The 19,721-nt window shown below is 35.8% G+C and overlaps 1 protein-coding gene across 1 annotated transcript; it reads left to right on the forward strand.

Moving 5' to 3' along the window:
- The first annotated feature begins 12,566 nt into the window (after positions 1 to 12,566).
- Positions 12,567 to 19,308, forward strand: LOC127102226 (uncharacterized). Its single transcript, XM_051039627.1, has 3 exons — positions 12,567 to 12,980; positions 18,799 to 19,005; positions 19,084 to 19,308. Exons 1-3 carry the CDS (start codon positions 12,567 to 12,569, stop codon positions 19,306 to 19,308), a joined length of 846 nt encoding a protein of 281 aa, XP_050895584.1.
- The last annotated feature ends 413 nt before the right edge of the window (positions 19,309 to 19,721 follow it).

A 19,721-nucleotide genomic window follows, 5' to 3' on the forward strand; every position in this document is an offset into this window, starting at 1 on the left:
ACTTGGGTTCCGAAGATGACGTGAATGAAGTCAAGATTGGGTCTCAACTGTGTCCAGAGGTTAAGAAGGGGTTGGTTGATCTTCTCCGAGAGTATTCAGATGTGTTCGTGTGGTCCTATCAAGACTTGCCTGGTTTGGATTCTGAGATTGTGGAGCATAGATTGTCGTTGAAGCCAGAATGCCCGCCAGTCAAGCAGAAGTTGAGGAGGACTCATCCTGATATGGCAGTGAAAATCAAAGAAGAAGTGCATAAGAAAATTGATGTTGGTTTCCTTGTTACTGTTGAGTATCCGGAATGGGTGGCCAATATTGTGCCTGTTCCGTAGAAGGATGGAAAAGTCTGTATGTGTATGGATTAGAGAGATTTGAACAAAGCCAGTCCAGAAGATGATTTTCCTCTGCCACACATTGACATGTTGGTAGACAATACAGCTAAATTCAAAGTCTTTTTGTTTATGGACGGATTTTCTTGTTATAATCAGATCAAGATGGCACCCAAAGATATGGAGAAAACCATATTTATTACACCTTGGGGAACATTCTGTTATAGAGTGATGCCTTTCGGTTTAAAGAATGCTGGTGCAACTTACCAGAGAGCTATGACCACTCTTTTTCATGATATGATGCATAAAGAGATTGAAGTCTATGTCAATGATATGATTGCTAGATCCAGTGATGAAGAAGAGCATGTTGAGCATTTGTTGAAGTTATTCCAGCATTTGAGGAAGTACAAACTCCGCTTGAATCCCAATAAGTGTACATTTGGTGTTCGTTCTGGTAAGTTGTTAGGCTTTATTGTCAGTGAGAAGGGTATTGAAGTTGATCCTGCCAAGGTTAAAGCAATACAGAAGATGCCTGCGTCCAAAACTAAGAAGCAAGTCAGAGGTTTTCTCGACCGCTTGAATTATATCTCAAGATTCATATCGCATATGATTTCCACATGTGCTCCTATATTCAAGCTTCTTCAAAAAGACCAGTCTTGTGATTGGGCCGAGGATTGCCAGAAATCTTTTGACATTATCAAAGAATATTTGCTTAAGCCTCTGATTCTGTCTCCGCTTGTTGAAGGAAGACCATTGATCATGTATTTGACTGTGCTTGATGAAAGTATGGGTTATGTTCTTGGTCATCAAGATGAAACTGGAAAGAAAGAGTATGTAATTTACTACCTCAGTAAGAAATTCATCGACTATAAGACTCGGTATTCTACGCTTGAAAAGACTTGTTGCACATTGCCTTGGGCTGCTAAGCATATGCGTCAGTATATGTTGAATCATACCACTTGGTTGATATCCAAAATGGATCCAATCAAGTATATTTTTGAGAAGCCTGCTTTAACTAGGAGAATTTCCCATTGGTAGATGTTGTTATCAGAGTATGATATTGAATATCGATCTCAGAAAGCTATCAAAGGTAGTGTCTTGGCTGACCATTTGGCCCACCAACCTATTGAAGATTACAAGGCAATACAATATGATTTTCCTGACGAAGAGATCTTGTACCTGAAGATGAATGATTGTGATGAACCATTACTTGAAGAAGGGCCAGAACCTGGTTCCCGTTGGGGCATGGTATTTGATGGAGCTGTTAATCAATATGGTAATGGCATTAGGGCAGTGATTATTACCCCTCAAGGTACGCATTTTCCATTTACAACTAGATTGACTTTCAAGTGTACAAATAATATAGCTGAGTATGAAGCTTGCATTATGGGGCTTGAAGAGGCCATTGATCTTAGAATCAAGTGTCTTAATGTCTATGGAGATTCGACTTTGGTTGTGAATCAAACCAAATGTGAATGGGAGACGAATCAACCCGGTTTTATACCATATAGAGATTATGCGAGGAGGATTTCAAATTTCTTTACAAAGGTTGAGTTTCATCATATCCCTCGAGATGAAAACCGGATGGCATATGCTCTTGCAACATTGGCTTCAATGATTGTGGTGAAGTTTTGGAATGAAGTTCCTAATTTGACCGTGATGTATCTTGATAGGCCAACTCATGTGTTTGCTGTTGAAGAGATCAAAGATGAAAAACCTTGGTATTATAATATCAAGTATCTTCTCCAAAGTCAGATTTACCCGCCTGGGGCATCTTTGAAAGATAAGAAGACTTTGAAGAGATTAGCTGGCAACTTCTACCTGAATGGTGATGTGCTTTACAAGAAAAACTTCAATATGGTTCTACTCAGATGCGTGGAGAGACACGAAGCAGACTTATTAATGACTGAAGTCCATGAAGGTTCCTTTGGTACTCATTCCAATGGACATGCTATGGCTAAGAAGATGTTGAGAGCAGGTTACTATTAACTGACAATGGAATCTGATTATTGCAAGTTTGTGAAGAAATGTCACAAGTGTCAAATCTATGTAGATAAGATTCATGTTCCTCTGACACTATTGAATGTTATTTCCTCCCCATGGCCCTTCTCAATGTGGGGAATCGATATGATTGGCATGATTGAGCCCAAAGCTTTGAATGGACATCGTTTCATTTTGGTGGCTATTGATTACTTCACAAAGTGGGTTGGAGCAGCATCGTACGAAAATGTAACCAAGCAAGTTGTTGTGACATTTATCAAGAATTAGATTATATGCCGTTATGGTGTGCCGAGTAAGATCATTACTGATAATGGATCTAACTTGAATAATAATATGGTGGAAGCTCTTTGCAAAGACTTCAAGATTTCACATCATAATCCTTCTCCCTACAGACCTAAGATGAATGAGGTTGTTGAAGTTGCAAATAAGAACATTAAGAAGATCATTCAGAAAATGGTTGTGACATATAAAGATTGGCACAAGATGCTCCCATTTGCTTTGCATGGGTACCGTACATCCATCCGCACTTCAACAGGGGCAACCCCTTTCTCACTTGTTTATGGCATGGAAGTTATGCTCCCATTGGAGGTGGAGATCCCATCATTGCATGTCTTGATGGAAGCTAAGTTGACTGCGGCTAAATGGTGTCAGACCAGGTATGATCAACTGAATTTGATTAAAGAGAAGAGATTAACTGCCATGTGTCATGGTCAGTTATATCAACAAAGAATGAAGGGAGCTTTTGATAAGAAGGTCAGGCCTAGTGTATTCCGAGAAGGTGACCTTGTGCTCAAGAAGATTCTATCTTTTAAACCAGATGCTAGAGGCAAATGGATTCATAATTATGAAGGCCCATCTGTTGTTAAAAGAGCCTTTTCAGGCGGTGCTTTGATTCTTACAACTATGGATGGTGAAGAGTTCACTCGTCCTGTGAATGCCGATGCAGTCAAAAAATACTTCGCCTAAAAAGAAAATAACAACTCGCTAAGTTGAAAACCCGAAAGGGCGATTTAGGCAAAAATGAGCGCCTCGGTGGATTGAAAACCCGAAAGGGCGATCCAAGTAAAACTTAGAGACATAAAACAAAAAAATTCACCCCGATAAATTGAGTACCCCACCTTGGGCCAATTTATGCAAAAATAAGGGATTATGGCAAGTAACTGCATCTTGTTGATCTTTAGTTTTGAAGACGTTCTTGAGCACAATGTTTGGTTCTGATTCATCTTCAAACAAAGCCAAGAGTACATTGGATATTAAAGTCGGTAGAAGGATTAGTAATCATTGTATTCAATATATCCATTTTCCATGTAAATTACCATTTTTCAACTTTTGTAAAAATCTATGGAGTCTTGTCATTTACAGACTACCATTCTATTAAATAAAGTTGAGCTTTTTATCCATTTGCTTCTACTCTTACTTATTTAAGCTAAATAGAATTAAATTTTATGATGATCATTTTGAAATTGAATTTAATAATTAAAATCATGTTTTTCTTAAATAATAAAAGCAGTTACTTTTTAAGAGCAATCAATTTCATTTAAGGAATATCAACAGCGGTCTGAGAATAGGTGAGCCCTAAGATGTGAAGCATTGTTGGTTTTCCCCAAACAGTTGTTGTGATCTCTGTTTCCTCCCCAGTAGCATTTCAGCATCTCCCGCCGTGTTCCCCCAGCTGAGTTTATACTTGCCTCCTTTGTTTTGATGGTGCAACTTCTCAGCGGTTTGCATAGATCCAACACCAGATTTTGTTTCCCCTCAAGTCGCCAGCATATTTCAGTTAGCACTGATTCTGGAGCAGTATTTCTGGTCCTCTCCAAGGTTGTCTCCCATTTGATATGGTGTTGACCTAAAATTCCCCGCAGAGTTGATGGTGCAGATCCTCGGCAGATCTTTTCCTTTTCCCCAGCCAGGGTTGAGCCTCTGCTATGGTAGTATCCTTTCCCCGTGCAGATTCGGTGTGTCTGTCCTCTTTCAATTGTAGAGTGTCAGCCCCTTAAGCAGAAAGAATTTAACCCTTCTCAATCCCTCTGAGTTATATCCTCATTGGGTTAAGTCTTTGATTGACCTTTTCTTTCTAGATCTGGCCTAGACAAATACTTTTGGGTTCCCTGAGAGTCTATTACCCAGTAGATGGTAATATTCTTCTCGATTTGTGAGTACTTTACTTTTTCCAAATACCCGGTAAAAGTAATCTATTTCCTTTTACTCTCCCCAGCGGATTCGTTTTCACGTTTCCCCAGGAAGTCTATCCTTGATATGTTCATCCTAACCGATGACAGATATTTTCTTCCCCTGCCCTGAGTCTATCCTTGATATGTTCATCTTAACCGATGACAGATATTCTTGTTTTGGCATTCAACCCAGTAAAAAGGTAGTTGTAATCCCTATTTCATTCCCCATAGGGTTAATCCTTGATATGCTCATCCTAACCGATGACAAGTTTCCTCCTTTTTGCGGTCTTCTTCCTAGTAATCGATAGTTGTAAATCCCGCTTTCCCCTTTGTGGATTTTATCCTTGATATGTTTATCTTAACCGATGAAGGATATTCTCTTTTTGGTTTTCTATCCAGTAACTGATAGATGTAATTCCTACTTTCTCCTGCAGTCTATCCTTGATATGTTCATCTTAATCGATGAAGGATATTCTTCCCTTTGAGTCTATTCTTGATATGTTCACTTTAACCGGTGACAGATATTCTCTTTCTTTGGTCTTTTGCCTAGTAACCGGTAGTTATAAACCCTACTTGGCTTCTCCCCAGCAGGTTATTCTTACCCAGTAACTGGTAATGAATACACCTCCTGTTTGCCCTCAGTGAGTCATCCTTGATATGTTTACCCTAACCAGTAACGGATGTCCTCTTTGACAGGATTTTGTTATCTCCTTACCCAGTAACCGATAGTAGAAAATATACTTCTTTCACTCCTGTGTGAAGTCCATTTCTTCCCCAGTCAAGTTTGAGTGCGCATTTCCTCAATGAAATCGTCGTCCCCTGCTTGGTTCAGGCATTTCAGCTTTGTTCTGATATACTTGTTTCCCCTGTGGATTTTTACTTCTTTATCCCTGGCTGAGTCTTTCCATTGATTTATTTTCATGGAATCTCTCATGTCCCCCAGCAGTTTTAAGTCGTAGCCTGGCCTACGCACAACCTTTTATCTCCTAGAGTCTCTATCTCCCTAGTGATTTTTCCTTATGGAATGCAGTATGCTCCTGCAGACTTTCAGTCTCTCCAAATTCTTTTCCTTTGTGGCAACATTTTCCCCACATAGATTTTTTTTACATTTCATAGCATATGCATCATGAGGTCTCTTAGGGACCAAAATTTGTTTCTATTGTTGTTATTTAATTCCATTCTACTAAGTCGATAGGAAGATTTTAACCTTCATCTCCTTAGCTATAACGTCCTTAAATAGGGGCAGCTGTGAGACCCCAATTTTGATCCTAAGATCCCTCATGATATCTCATCATATGCATTGGCATTGGGACCACACTTTGGCATCCTCCTTACCGTTCATCCATTGGGTTTGTATTGGGAGAGATCACCAAGCACATTTGATTGTATCATACTTTGTTCTTCATTATTTACTAACCAAAATACCAAAAATATGTCAATGTATAGTTTGTTGCTTTTGTAGGTAGTGTGTATACTCACCTATGCTCCATCAAGCTCATATCTAGGGTTTAAGACCCTCAATGCAAGGATCTCAATCAAAAATTGGTTTACATTGGCTCTAACCATCATATATGGATCCCCATGATCTTCACATATCATTTGATCAAGAAATCACCAAGAGTTTGAAGCTTGTTTGCCTTGGAAGCCCTAATTTATCTGGGTATCTTGTGTGACTTCCTTAGCAATTTTCTTTAACAATTAATCAAATATTTCAAGTTATACTTCAAATTAAATCATATTATGCATATATTATCCTCCATGAGTCCCAAAAGTCAAGAGAATATCAAGCTAGCAAGTTGGTTCATGGTGGTTGATCAGAGAAAGTCAACTGGTCAAAACTGGGGTTCCCTAGACCCTATCTCCTACAATTTTTGTCATATGAAAATGATTCCAAGATAAACGTTACTCAAAATTACATTAAAAACAACTTTCATGTTGAAGTCAAGAGCTAGTTTTGCTTGTAAAGTCAGTTTTTATGGTGAAAGCTTCTAGGTCATTTTGTCTGAACCCTAGTTAGGAGGTTAACTTCCCAAGACCATAACTTGCTCCATTTTTATGATATTAAATCCATTAAAATTTCATGATCAAGTTCAAGATGTCTAATTCATTTTTTATGTTTGGAGTAAGTGCAAATTCAACTTGCAAATGCATGTGCCAAGAGGAAACCTTATAGGTCATTTTGGGTCAATATCAATGAATAAGTGATTTTCCTCAACTTCTAAAATGCATAACTCTTTCATGCCAAATCCAAATGAGTTCAAATATATGACCAAATTGAAGAGGTTTTAAATATATACAACTTTTATGAAGGAACTTTTCTCATTTGAAGTCCATAGAAAAAGTTATTCAAGATGGAAAAAGTGAATATTTGACTTGGGACTTAGAAAAGTTTCAAATATGTTTGATTTCCCAAACTTCAACCTCAATATTTATCATGATCCAAGCTTTAAATTAAAAAGTGTTCAACATGAAAGTTGTTCCCCTTGATCTCACATTTCTAAAAAGTCCAAAATCACCTCATTTGGACAAAGTATGAGATACTTGCGTATGGGACAATTGACTCATGTACACATGGAATACACGTTTTCATCCATCTGATCTGCCACGTCAATTAATGAGGGAGATCAGATGACTCAGGTTTTTTTTGAATTTCTGAATTTTACATTTAATTGCTTATTTTTCATTAATTCATATTAATTTCATTATTGATCCAAAAAATATGGGACTTTCACAAAAAAAAATTCAAATATTTTTCTCTTTCATTTTCTGAATTAAAACTATTTTTTGGATCAATATTGATATTTTTCATGATTTAATTGTTTTTGTGCATATTTTTAATTGTTTAAAAATACTTATGACTTTTCAAAAATAATAAAAAGTTTTCCCTAAGGTCCTTTAACCTTCATTGACCTATGATAAATCTCTTGGCCATTTATTTGGTGTTTTGAGGAGGTTTTAGGTTTTTGATCAAACATAATTTAATTTAAATGCATTTTAATTTGACTTTTAATTGATTAATTGTGAATAAATTGTGTTGAACCATTTTTATTGACTTGTGAAGTTTGACTATGTGTTTGGGTCTTGATCAAGGTTGATTTGACTTTTCTTGGATTAAAATCATTGGATTTAGGGGATTAACAAAATGTACATTTCATCTCCCAAAATGAATGAATGATTTTAATTTGATAAAATTCCTCCCATGACCAATTTGTGTTTGTCTCATTTCCCCTCCCTCTTCATCTACAATCCCATTCGATCCCATATCTTCCATTGGCCAATGACATCTCAATATCCTAAGGCGAATTGGTTCATCAATAACTTATGTTAGATGAACCAATACAAGTATGGATGAGATTAGGTCCATCCTTTGATCATTTTCTTTTTGAGTGTGGTATATTTAGGAGTATGGTTCATTATACCATATCTCTAACATGCATTAACACCAAAATTTCTATTGCCCGACCTCAGATAGTTGTGACTTCTACTTAAGTCCAATTACGATTGCTTAACATAGCGCTAAATCTTGACCCAAAAGTATAGTATTCTAGTAAGTGAGATAGTAAGTCTCCCCCCTTTCATGGTATTGTGTGGAAACTTGGCCTTTTTTCCTTCCTTTGGAAGATGTCTTGGTTTAAGGATCCATGCTTGTGAATAGAGGGTTTAGAGTTCTCCGAAGAATGACTTAAACAATTGAAAAGAAAAACTCCACTAACATCTAATCAACTAACATTTGACTAACTTTTATTCTTGTTACTTTTAATTTCAAGTCATTTACTTTATGTCATTTAAATTCAAGTCATTTACCATTTCATTTTCCATTTACATATCATTTAACTTGTTTATGTCTGTGCCATTTTCACTTTGCTCACTTGAGCCATATATTGTGATTGTATATATTTGTTTGTGTATCTTGTTTGTGTTTGTTGTCTTAGGACCTTAAAATGCCTAATAAACAACAAAAACCCTAAAAAATGTTTGTGTGGATTGTTGGATTTGATCTAAGCTTTGGACTTAAAATTAGGTAACATTCCCTATGCAAAAGGACTTGGCCAATGCCAACATTTCTGAAACCAAGTTCTTAAGATTTGAATTCTCATATGATGCTAGTGTTGAGATCCACATGAGTTCATTTGATACATGGTCTTGATGCAAATGTTACTTTGAACCTGTGTCTAATGCCTTATTCTAAGCCATTTAAGAAGTATGCCATCTGATACATTGGGAAGATTATGAAGAAGACTTTGAAGTTGCTAGATTGGATGTAGATATCTTTATTTGATGCCTTACTCTTCATCTTATTTGTTTATTGGTATTTGCTTGATTCTAAAGTCCAAAGGAAAAATGGGTTTCTATATGACATTCTTGTCTATTGGATTGCATCCCATTGGTCAGATCTATTCAATCCTTAACTTTTAAATTCTCGCTTAGGATTTGTCTCTTCATCTCCTCCCACTTCTTAAATTTCAAATCTCTCCCCCCTTTTCAAAACCTTCTTTGCTTGTGATTTCAAAAGTTAGACTCTTTATTGCAAATTAGAAACCTTGGCCTTATGCCATTGCATTTTTTTACACTTTTTTCTTAATCAAACTTGTAAATAAACTTAACCATATTGACTTAAAATTTCAAAAGACAAAAAGAACTAACACTCATTCAAACTCTTTTAGGCATTTTGTGCCTCTTTTAAACTTAATTTTTTCTTAAAAGCAATCCACTCACTTTGAAATTGATACCACGAACTACGAGGTTTTGATCCCTCATTTTTATGTTGGTGCGTAGGCACAAGTCCGAAGGTCTTGTGAAACACAAAAATATAATTAATGAACTCATTTCTCATCCCTGCACTCTATTTATTACAAACATCTTTTATACCAAAACACATACACACATAAAAAAGGGCTCCCTAGGAGTACCTAAGACACTTTGGGTGCTAACACCTTCCCTCTGTGTAACCAACCCCCTTACCTATAATCTATGGCATTTTATTAGTTTTGATTTGAAAACTTCTTATCTTTGGGTTTTATTCGTACTTTTTCCTTTTCCTTTGGAAACAATAAAAGCGTGGTGGCGACTATGGTTTTAGTGAAGTTAAGCTTATCCATAGCTTGATGGTCATGAATTTACCCCTATACGAACTCAAGAAACAAAATTAATTACACAACGTCTCACCATTCACTTGCGTTTCCATGTGAATATGAATCGGAGCTCTAGATACCAATTATTGGTGCACAAGGTAAAAAAGATGAAGACGGAAGAAGAAAGAGAAGAGAGAATAACAAACTTCCACAGTTCTGCTAAAATGGTTGCACATACAATGCATTATAATACTCAGTGGATACAACTCTTGACAACTACATTACTATATATACACTTATAATAATGTCACGTAAGCAACAATGCTAACCTACACTAACTAGGTTAAGCTTAACAAAACTAATATTACACTACTGAAAATGAATTACTTCTAACAATTTGATTCGTGCTTCCTATCGTTTTCTTTTGCTATTATTATTCATTAAATTTTGGCTTAAATTACACACGAGAAAAGTACTATATACAATTTATACATTTCTTAATTCATATTTTTCTTGTGATAATAATATAAGTATGTAAGTATAGTTTGCTTCTTAATTAGGATATCTTTATCGTATAAATTGATAAATTGTTAGTGTTACCCTCATTCATACAATATATTAAATCTGAAACAATATATTTTATCACGAATGTCACATATTTTATGTTTGCAACATCATAATTAATTTTATGTGGCACATTTCAAAACTCATTTTCATTTTTCAAAAGTGTATGCCACATACTCCATGTTTGTCACATAACAATTAATCTTATGTGGCACCTCCCAAAACTCATATTCATTTTTTAAAAGGTTAAAGTACATACTATTCTTTGGGTTTAAAAGGTTATTCGTACAAAAACAAAAATATATTAACATAACAATTATTTTGTAATTTTGAAATATACTATTTGCTTAAGCTTTATATCACATTATTTATTTATTTTGAAATAAATTTTAAATTATAAAAAGGAGAAATAAAAAAAAACTTTAATATACTTTTTCAATATAATGTATCTAAAATAATTTTAATTAATTTTAATTTGAAAAACTTAAACAGTGTAGTATTTTTTTATCATACTACTTACAACAAAGAATACTACCATAAAAAATAAATGATTGGTTTTAACGTTTGATTTTAAAATTACAATGCAATTTTTTTTAATATTATATGATATTAAATTTTATAATTTTCTGGCATATAGATGATATGTGTGAGATTCAACTCCCTACAATAGTTTATCCTTATTTTAAGGAATATTTTTAATGTAATAAAATCAATACCAATTTTGAATAAAATCTACATTTATATCTATCTATATAATATATTAAATTTGAAACAACAAAATATATTATGACATATCATAGGTCACATACTCTATGTTTATCACATCATAATTATTCTTACGTTGCACCTCCCAAAACTCATTTTCATTTTTCAAAATGTCAAAGCACATGCTATTCTTTTAATAATGTCATAAATTCAAACCTTGATAAAAATAAAAATATATTAACATAATAATTATTTTATAACTTTAAAATATACTATTTGCTTAAACTTTATATCACATTATTTATTTATTTTAAAATAAATTTTGGAATTATAAAAAGAGAGAAAATAAATTTTGATATATTTTTTCAATATAATGTCTCTAAAATAATTTTAGTTAATTTTTATTTTAAAATCTTAAATGGTATAGTATTTTTTATCATACTACTTACAACAAAATATAATACCTGGTTTTAACGTTTGATTTTGAAATCACAATGCAAAAAAAAATTAATATTATAGGATACCGTAACGAAAGAAAAGTCACATGATGAGAAAGAGGGTGAAGCAAGCATGAATAACAAACTTCCTCAAATTCAGGAAATGGGACGTGGAAAGAGAGAGAAAAATGTCAACTGGAAGATACTACAATCTAGCTGATTTGTGATATGTTAAATAGGTGAATGTAAGCATGCTTTTGGGGTGGACTATGATTACGGGTTTCTCTATCCCTATTTGATAACCTCTCTCCTCTATGTTATTCTTTTTTTCTTTTATTATTTGTACTTTATTCCTTCGTATATCCATTTATGGAAACGAAGTCAAATCAATCAAATTAATGCTCATTATTTCCTTATTTCTTAATTACTATCATTACATTGATGCTTTCAACTCATCATGGCAGACAACACACGAATGAAGGAAATTTACGCAGAGCTTAAGAAGAATGCGGAAGATATAGCTCGCGTAAATGAAGCGATACAGAGTCAGATGGACCGATTGGAAGTTGCAAGCCAAGCTCAAAACGAGAAGATAGAGTCGATTCAGACTACAAGCGCTTCTTAATTCAATCAGCTTAATGCGGCCATTGCTCAAGTGTTGTAGCGCTTGCAGAGCTTTCTCAGGTCTTCCTATGGTGTTTCGAATTCAATCAAAGAACCACCGAAAAATTTATTTCAGGTGAGATTTGTCAAACTCGACTTTCCTCGATTTGATGGTAAGAATATGATGGATTGGATTTTTAAAGTGGAGCAATTCTTTGATTACTATGCTACTCCAAATTCTGATAGACTCATTATCGCTTCGGTGTACCTCGATCATGAGGTAGTTCCTTGGTATTAGATGATTCAGAAAACAGAGCCATTCATGACATGGCAAAATCTTACTCGAGCATTAAAATTGGATTTTGGTCCTCCTGCTTATGATTGTCCTCGTGCCACATTGTTTAAACTGACTCAATCTGCTTATGTTAACGAGTATTACATGAAATTCACTACTCTTGCGAATCAAGTAGATGTATTAAGTGTTGAAGCCATCTTAGACTATTTTATTAGTGGATTGCAGGATGATATCAGTAGGGATATCAAAGCCATGGAACCTAAAACCCTAACCAAAGATGTAGCTCTTGAGTCCAAATGGATTATGCGCACATTGCCATACCATTAATTGACCCCTTGAAGAAGGGCAATTTAAAATGGAATGCTGAAGCAGACACAACTTTTGAGAAACTCACAATGGCCATGACTGAAGCCCTAGTTTTGGGACTACTGGATTTCTCACAGCCTTTCATACTAGAGATCGATGCGTCAGGGACAGGTGTGGGGGCAGTGTTGGGGCAAAAAGGACACCTCATTGCTTATTTCTCAAAGAAATTGTCAGCTAGAATGCAGAAACACTCAACTTATACAAGGGAGCTATTGGATATAATGAAGGCATTGGCTAAGTTCAGGCATTACCTTTTGGGAAACAAGTTCATCATCAGAACTGATCATAAAAGTTTGAAATGTTTGTTGGATCAATCGCTTCAAACACCTGAACAACAAGCTTGGTTACACAAACTTTGGGAGTATAATTTCAAGATTGAGTACAAGCCTGGGAAGGACAATCAAGCTGCTGATGCGTTATCACGAATGTTTATGTTGGCTTGTGTAAGACCCCAATTTTGTCCCTAAGATCCCTCATGGCATTATAGCATTGCATTGCATAGCCTCAAGGATCATTGAGCATCTTGGCTCCTTTTCCCTTTGGGTAGGGATCTCTTGTGAGTGGTTTGAGATCACCAAGCATGCTTGAATTGTATATCATTGCTTTTCTCATTTTATTTACTAACCAAAAGCACAAAAATATGTCATTAACATATTTTGTTTGTATCTTAAGCAATCACCAGGTCAAGAGCTTCAAGAAGATCCTTTGAGCAAGAGATGAGCAATTTCACCAAGTGGTAGAGGCTCAAGTTAATCAAAGGTCATCTAAGGACCAAAAGTCAAATGTGCAGTCAACTGAGGGCTATGAGGTGGGGAAATGAGTTAAGACACCTCAATCATGTTCAAGTGGGGTCTATTCATCATTCTAAACATCCATCTTGAAGATTCAAAGGTCATGGCAAAAGTTACTAAAAACGGAAAATGACCTATAATTCAAAGTTTCCAAATTTGGCAAGTTCTTGGTCCACTTTCAATTTGACTTTTCAAGATCAAAGAAGTTTCAAATGGATTTTTGGTGAACATGAAAGTTGTAGATCTTTGTCTCCCCTTTCCAAAAAGTCCTAATTCATGTCCATATGATGAATGGTTGAGAAGTTATGGTCATTTGATCACAAGGTGTACATGGAAATTCAAAATGGCATAACTTTTGATACAATGCTCCAAATTTGGTTCATTCTTTTTGCAAAATGCTTCTCATGTTCAAGACATCTCAAATTGACATCATTTGGCCCAATTGTGCAAAGGAATCATGACCAAGAGTTCACTAGTTCACACATGTGCAAATTGAAGCTATACTTCATTATTCATTTTTGGCTTAAGGTGCAAGCAAATTACTCTTCAAAGCATGACCATTGGATAATTTTGAGTGAATTGGAAGCTTAACATGAGGATGTGCACGTGTATTATGGCAAGGAGAGCTTAATGTGTATTTTTGCAATTTGCTTCAATACTCACTAATCATGATTAATACATGGAAAAGAGGATTAGCATGGTCATTAGCATGAAGTATAAAAGGCCAAACCCTAATCATAACTGAATAACAGAACCATTTCATATCAAATTCAAGAACTCTCTCAAATTTTCTCTCACTTAGAATTTTCATTTTCTTCACACCATTCTCCAAGATCTTTGCATATTCTTGTTCCTGGTGCTTCACTGAGCAAGATTCATCCACTGTTTGGAGCAATTCATCAAGGAATTGAGCAGTGCAAGAGCATGAATATGGCGATGGAAGTTGGAAATTGAGGTGGATTCAAGTGGTTTCAACTAATTCTTTTTGCACAAAGCTTCAACAGAAGTTCATAGGAGTGGATCTGGAGCTTCATAGCCTGTGAGATCGTAAATTCAGGAAGCTTCGATTCCAGGTGATGCAAATTTCATCCTCTCCTTTTGCTGTTTTTTGATCATAGATGTGTAGATCATGCCGTGTAGATCACGTACATGTGTTTAGAATTGAATTTGGTTGAGTATTGAGTATGTAGTGTTGATTGTAAGTTTAGATCTAGATTATGTTTGCCTTCGATCTGAAAAATCCATGAGGAATTAGGAGAATTGGATGTGATATTTGGAATCTACATTGAAAGGCGGTTCGAATGATATAGGCTTTGTGTAATTCTGGAATTTTTTTTGTGTTGAAGTCGCCGGAGTGTGCCGGAGAAGACGACCGGAGCTGTAGCTCCGACGTCTGCATGTTTAGGGTTTAGCTGACTGTGTCTTCCATGTGTGATGCTGCGTGGACGAGTGATTGGTTACAAATTGTTTGACCAAGCCACGCGTGTATTGGAATGCTGATGTGTGCGCTGACATCGTTTAATGAAACGGTGCGTTTCATCATTTGAACGTGAGCCGTTGATCATGATTGCGCGCCAAGATCTGATGGTTGTTGTTTTTTCTGATTTGATTTGAATATTTTCTTTTCCCTCCATTTTCCATGCATACTTCAATTATTTTGTTCATTTCATTTAATTCATAAAAAATGCAAAAATGATCCAAATGAGTCCCATTTTTTTTTCATAGATTTGTATGGATGTCTACTATTTTTTGGTGCTGATTTCATGAATTGTGGATGTCTGGATTTTTATTTGTGAATTTTTGAATGAACTTGTGCTAATTTGATCTAGTGCATTCAATGTCTTGTGAAATTCTCTATGTTGAACCTTCTGATCCAATTTTTTGCATACATGATCTTCATGCATAATATGAATTATTGGTCACTGGTTTGGAATTTTTATCACATGTTATCATCACTTTTGACACATAGAGAATAATGTGACAATTTGTGTCACATTTTTGACATTGAATTGGTGCATTTTTGTTCACATAGCATTTGCGTCATTCTGGATTTGATCTTTTGCATATTGCACATCCATGACATGAGAAACTTATACAAAAAAATCTCAAAGTCATTGCATGCATTTCTGATTTGATTTGAATTTTCTAATTTGGAAGTTCATTTTGTGCATATTTTTGGTCATTGCATGGCATAGGCCATTTGAGACATTTGCTTATTGACTTGATGCTGGTCCTTTTGAGGACATTTTGAGGAGTGTTTGAATGTGTAATGTGTAGAAGATTGAGTTCTGTTTTGGTCATTTAGTTAGGTTTTGAATTCATCTCTTATGCCTTTGTTTGTTGGTGTTTTATTGTATTGATTGAATGCATATAAACTAACTTTGTCTTGTGTTTTAGGTTTGGATACTCATCATTGATCTTGTGAGATACAAATGCATTTGAGTACTGACCTATTGTTGTTTTGTAGGGTTTTAATTGATGTGATGAACTCATGATCCCATTTGAGTGCTAAGGCACTTATGCACTGAATTGTGTAACTGTTAGAGGGTTTCACTGTTTGTTTTCTGGTTGTATGACTGAAGTACTAATTGTTTAGTCTTTGTACAGGTACCTTAGTTGCTTGCTTGCTTTAGCTCTTGTTTGAGCATTGGATTATGGTTGATACACCACTCAGGTAGTTAGCTTCTTACTTCATGTAGTCTGAAGTCCTGTCACCTTTTTGGCAGGCATTTTGCTGGCAAGTCCTCCTTCAGAGGCTCTGTTTGTGTTTGTTTACAATTGTGCTCAAAGACCTCCAAGATGAGGCATGTGTTATTTGTTAATACCTACAAGAGTTGAGGAAATTGACGGATAAAAGGGATTAGTAGCCAATCCCCCGTTATTCAGTGAGTCGTTCTTTATGCTCGCACTACGTGCTGATGCTTCTAAACATGTGCCCAAGATCTTTGTCCAGTGTCTGTCAAGTGGAATAGGATCCCACTTTCTGGATCCCCACGCTTTCTTTGTCATGAGCTCACCCTGACCAGGGTTAAGAGCATGAGGTCTCATCCTCATTACCATTTTGATCAGCTTCACCCTAACGTTCAATGTTAGTGGTTAAGAGCTACAGATTACCCTTTACAGTTTGGCTTGTTTGTCGAGGTTGACATGACCCCTCTTGACTAAAGCCCACCCATTATTTGAGCCTCCTATATGGATATAGTGTGTGATGTTTGTTTACTTGTGGAACTTTTTATGTGTGTGCTCTTGAACTAGGAGTTTCCATTTGAGCTTAATTTGAGGATCATTACCATGTTCATCTAAGTGGAAGATACAAGATACATTGAGGATCTCTTATGAGACTTGTTTGATTGCTTATGCTTTGTGCTTGCTTATTCCAAAGGATGGGATCTACTTGGATCATCTATATGATCTCAAGAGAGGGACTCCTAGTGTGGTTTCATTTCTTATCCCTCACCTTTTTGTTTTCCTTAGGACTTAGCCCTTTTTCCTCATCTCTCCACCCTAACCCAAGCCAAAACCCTTTTTGTGCAAAAATTTGACTATTGTTTTCAACATTAGAAACCTAAGCCTTATGCTTTTGATTTTCAAACTTTCTTTTCATAACACTCATTTTGAATTGAATCTTTAAGTCAACTTTGACCATCTTTTGTATATACTTCTAATTGGTAAATATAACACATTCAAATGTCTTTTTGTGGTTCCAATGTCCACTTCTTAATCAAATTTTTCATAACCTTTAGCTATTAGGTTTGAGTTATCTTTGTGGTAGATGTAATACTCACCTTTGTCCTTAGTGATGGACAATGAGCCTTCCATGCTTATTATAGGGTTAACCCCTCACTAGCATGTTGAAGTTATCCTCACATGGTGGACTTGTGGTTTTAGGTTGAGTTTTCTCCCTTTGATAACAAAAGATCTTAAGGCTTTTGGACCAATCAATCCACTCATTTGTTTTGAGATTTTTACCTCGAACTACGAGGTTTTGATCCTAATCTTTTTATAAGAGGGTACGTAGGCAATGGGTTTATCCATCCAAACACAAAATGTAAATAACTTGTACATTCTCTTCTCATCTCTTCAATCATGTTTGCACAAATAAAAATTTCACAAAACAAACAACCTTCACAAGTGTGAAAAGGGCTCCCTAGGAGTACCTAGGATGTTTTGGGTGCCTAACACCTTCCTATTGCATAACCAACCCCCTTACCCGGATCTCTGTTTCTTTTACTAGTTTTTGTTAAAACTATTAGGTTTTTGTTCGCTTTCTAACCATTCCTTTGGATAAATAGAAGTGCGGTGGCGACTCGACTTTGTATGATTTACCTTGGATTTAGTCAATATCTCCAATGGTAACGAATACCCCGCTACAACTTGGTCGGAGCCACATTCGTTGTTTTTAGAAGAATTGAAGAATAAGCTGAGTGGTGATCCTCATCTCAAGCAATTGAGGGATGACTATACAAAATCTACAGAGCCTAGCCAATACAGTATCATAGAGGGATTGCTATATTGGAAGGATCGATTGACGATACCAGCTGAAGAAGAGTTAGTACATAAACTACTCCATGAATTCCATATCTCTCCGATAGGTGGTCATGTTGGCATCACTAGAACATTGGCTAGACTGGAAGCTCAGTTCTACTGGCCCAAGATGCAAGAGGACGTTAAAACGTTTGTTCATAAATGTCTCATTTGCTAACAAGCAAAGAACAACAATGCCTTACCAGCAGATTTATTGCAACCTCTACATGTCCCGTAACAAGTTTAGGAAGATATTGTTATAGGCTTTATTACTGGCCTGCCACTTTCTTCCAGTTTATCCGTCATCATGGTAGTAATTGATAGATTAACCAAATATGCCGACTTCTTACCACTAAAGGCTGGCTATAGTAGTAAGAGTGTAGCAGAGACATTTATGAATCACATACTGAAACTGCATGAGATCCCGAAATTGATCGTGTCTGACAGGAATAAAGTTTTCACGAGCTCCTTTTGGCAACATTTGTTCAAGCTGTAGGGCACCACGTTGGCAATGTCATCGATATATCATCCCTAGTCAGATGGGCAATCTGAGATCTTGAATAAATGTTTAGAAATGTACCTCTGATGTTTAACATACAAAAATCCTAAAGTTTGGGTCAAGGCACTACCACTCGCAGAATCTTGGTACAACTCTATATATCACATAAGTGCAGGCATGACCTCTTTTAAAGCATTGTATGGGAGAGAACCACCAACTTGGGCCAAACCAGTTTATTCAACAGCGGATCCCCCGGAGGTAATATAACAGATAAATAACAGGGAGAAATTGTTACCTACATTGAAAGCTAACTTGTTGAGAGCACAACAAGTGATGAAAAGCAATGCAGACAAGAAGAGGACATGGGTATCCTTACAAGTGGCTGATACCGTACTGGTCAAGCTATAGCCATATTGATAACATTCAGTTGCCTTGCGCAAAAATCAGAAACTATCTTTGAAATATTTTGGGCCCTTCAAAGTTTCGGCTAAGATTGGAACTGTGGCATACAAGCTAGAGCTGCTGTCAACTGCGAGAATCCACCCCATTTTCCATGTGTTACAGTTGAGGTTGTTCAAAGGACCTGCTAGTGAGACGTATATGTTGTTATCTTTAACTGTATCAGAAATGGGGCCAATTATGAAACCAATACAGGTGTTAGCAACAAGAACTATCACCAAATGATCAAGGCAAGTTCCACAAATTCTGGTCCAGTAGGAGAATGACTTGCAGGAAGAAGCTACGTGGGAGGATGTGGAAGTCATGTCAGCTAGTTACCCAACCTTCAACCTTGAGGACAAGGTTGTCTTAAAAGGAGATGGTAATGTAACGAAAGAAAAGCCACGTGATGAGAAAGAGGGTGAAGCAGGCATGAATAACAAACTTCCTCAAATTCAAGAAATGGGACGTGGAAAGAGAGAGAAAAAGGCCAGCTGGAAGATACTACAATCTAGTTGATTTGTGATCCGTTAAATATGTGAATGGAAGCATGCTTTTGGGGTGGTCTATGATGACACGTTTCTCTATCCCTATTTGATAATATCTCTCCTCTATGTTATTCTTTTTTGCTTCTATTATCTGTACTCCATTCCTTCGTACATCCATTTGTGGAAACAAAGTCAAATCAATCAAATCATGGCTCATTATTTTCTTATTGCTTAATTACTATAATTACATATACATTTATAAATTTCTTGCATATAAATTACATGTCTGAGATTCAACTCATTACAATATTTTATCCTTATTTTAAAGAATATTTTGAAGGATATAAATTCAATATCAATTTTGAATAAAATCTATATCTATATAGTATATTAAATTTGAAAACATATTATATCACGATACATGATATGCCACATACTCTATGT

The sequence above is a fragment of the Lathyrus oleraceus genome, chromosome 7, assembly GCF_024323335.1.
Source record: "Lathyrus oleraceus cultivar Zhongwan6 chromosome 7, CAAS_Psat_ZW6_1.0, whole genome shotgun sequence".
Lineage (NCBI taxonomy): Eukaryota > Viridiplantae > Streptophyta > Magnoliopsida > Fabales > Fabaceae > Lathyrus > Lathyrus oleraceus.

Excerpts from the sequence above, each read along its gene's own strand:
- LOC127102226 (XM_051039627.1), top strand. The coding sequence starts at position 12,567 with ATGGCCATGACTGAAGCCCTAGTTTTGGGACTACTGGATTTCTCACAG. Across the intron at positions 12,981-18,798 it reads GAATGTTTATGTTGGCTTGT|AAACTATCTTTGAAATATTT; the intron begins GTAAGACCCCAA and ends CGCAAAAATCAG. Across the intron at positions 19,006-19,083 it reads CAATTATGAAACCAATACAG|GAAGAAGCTACGTGGGAGGA; the intron begins GTGTTAGCAACA and ends AATGACTTGCAG.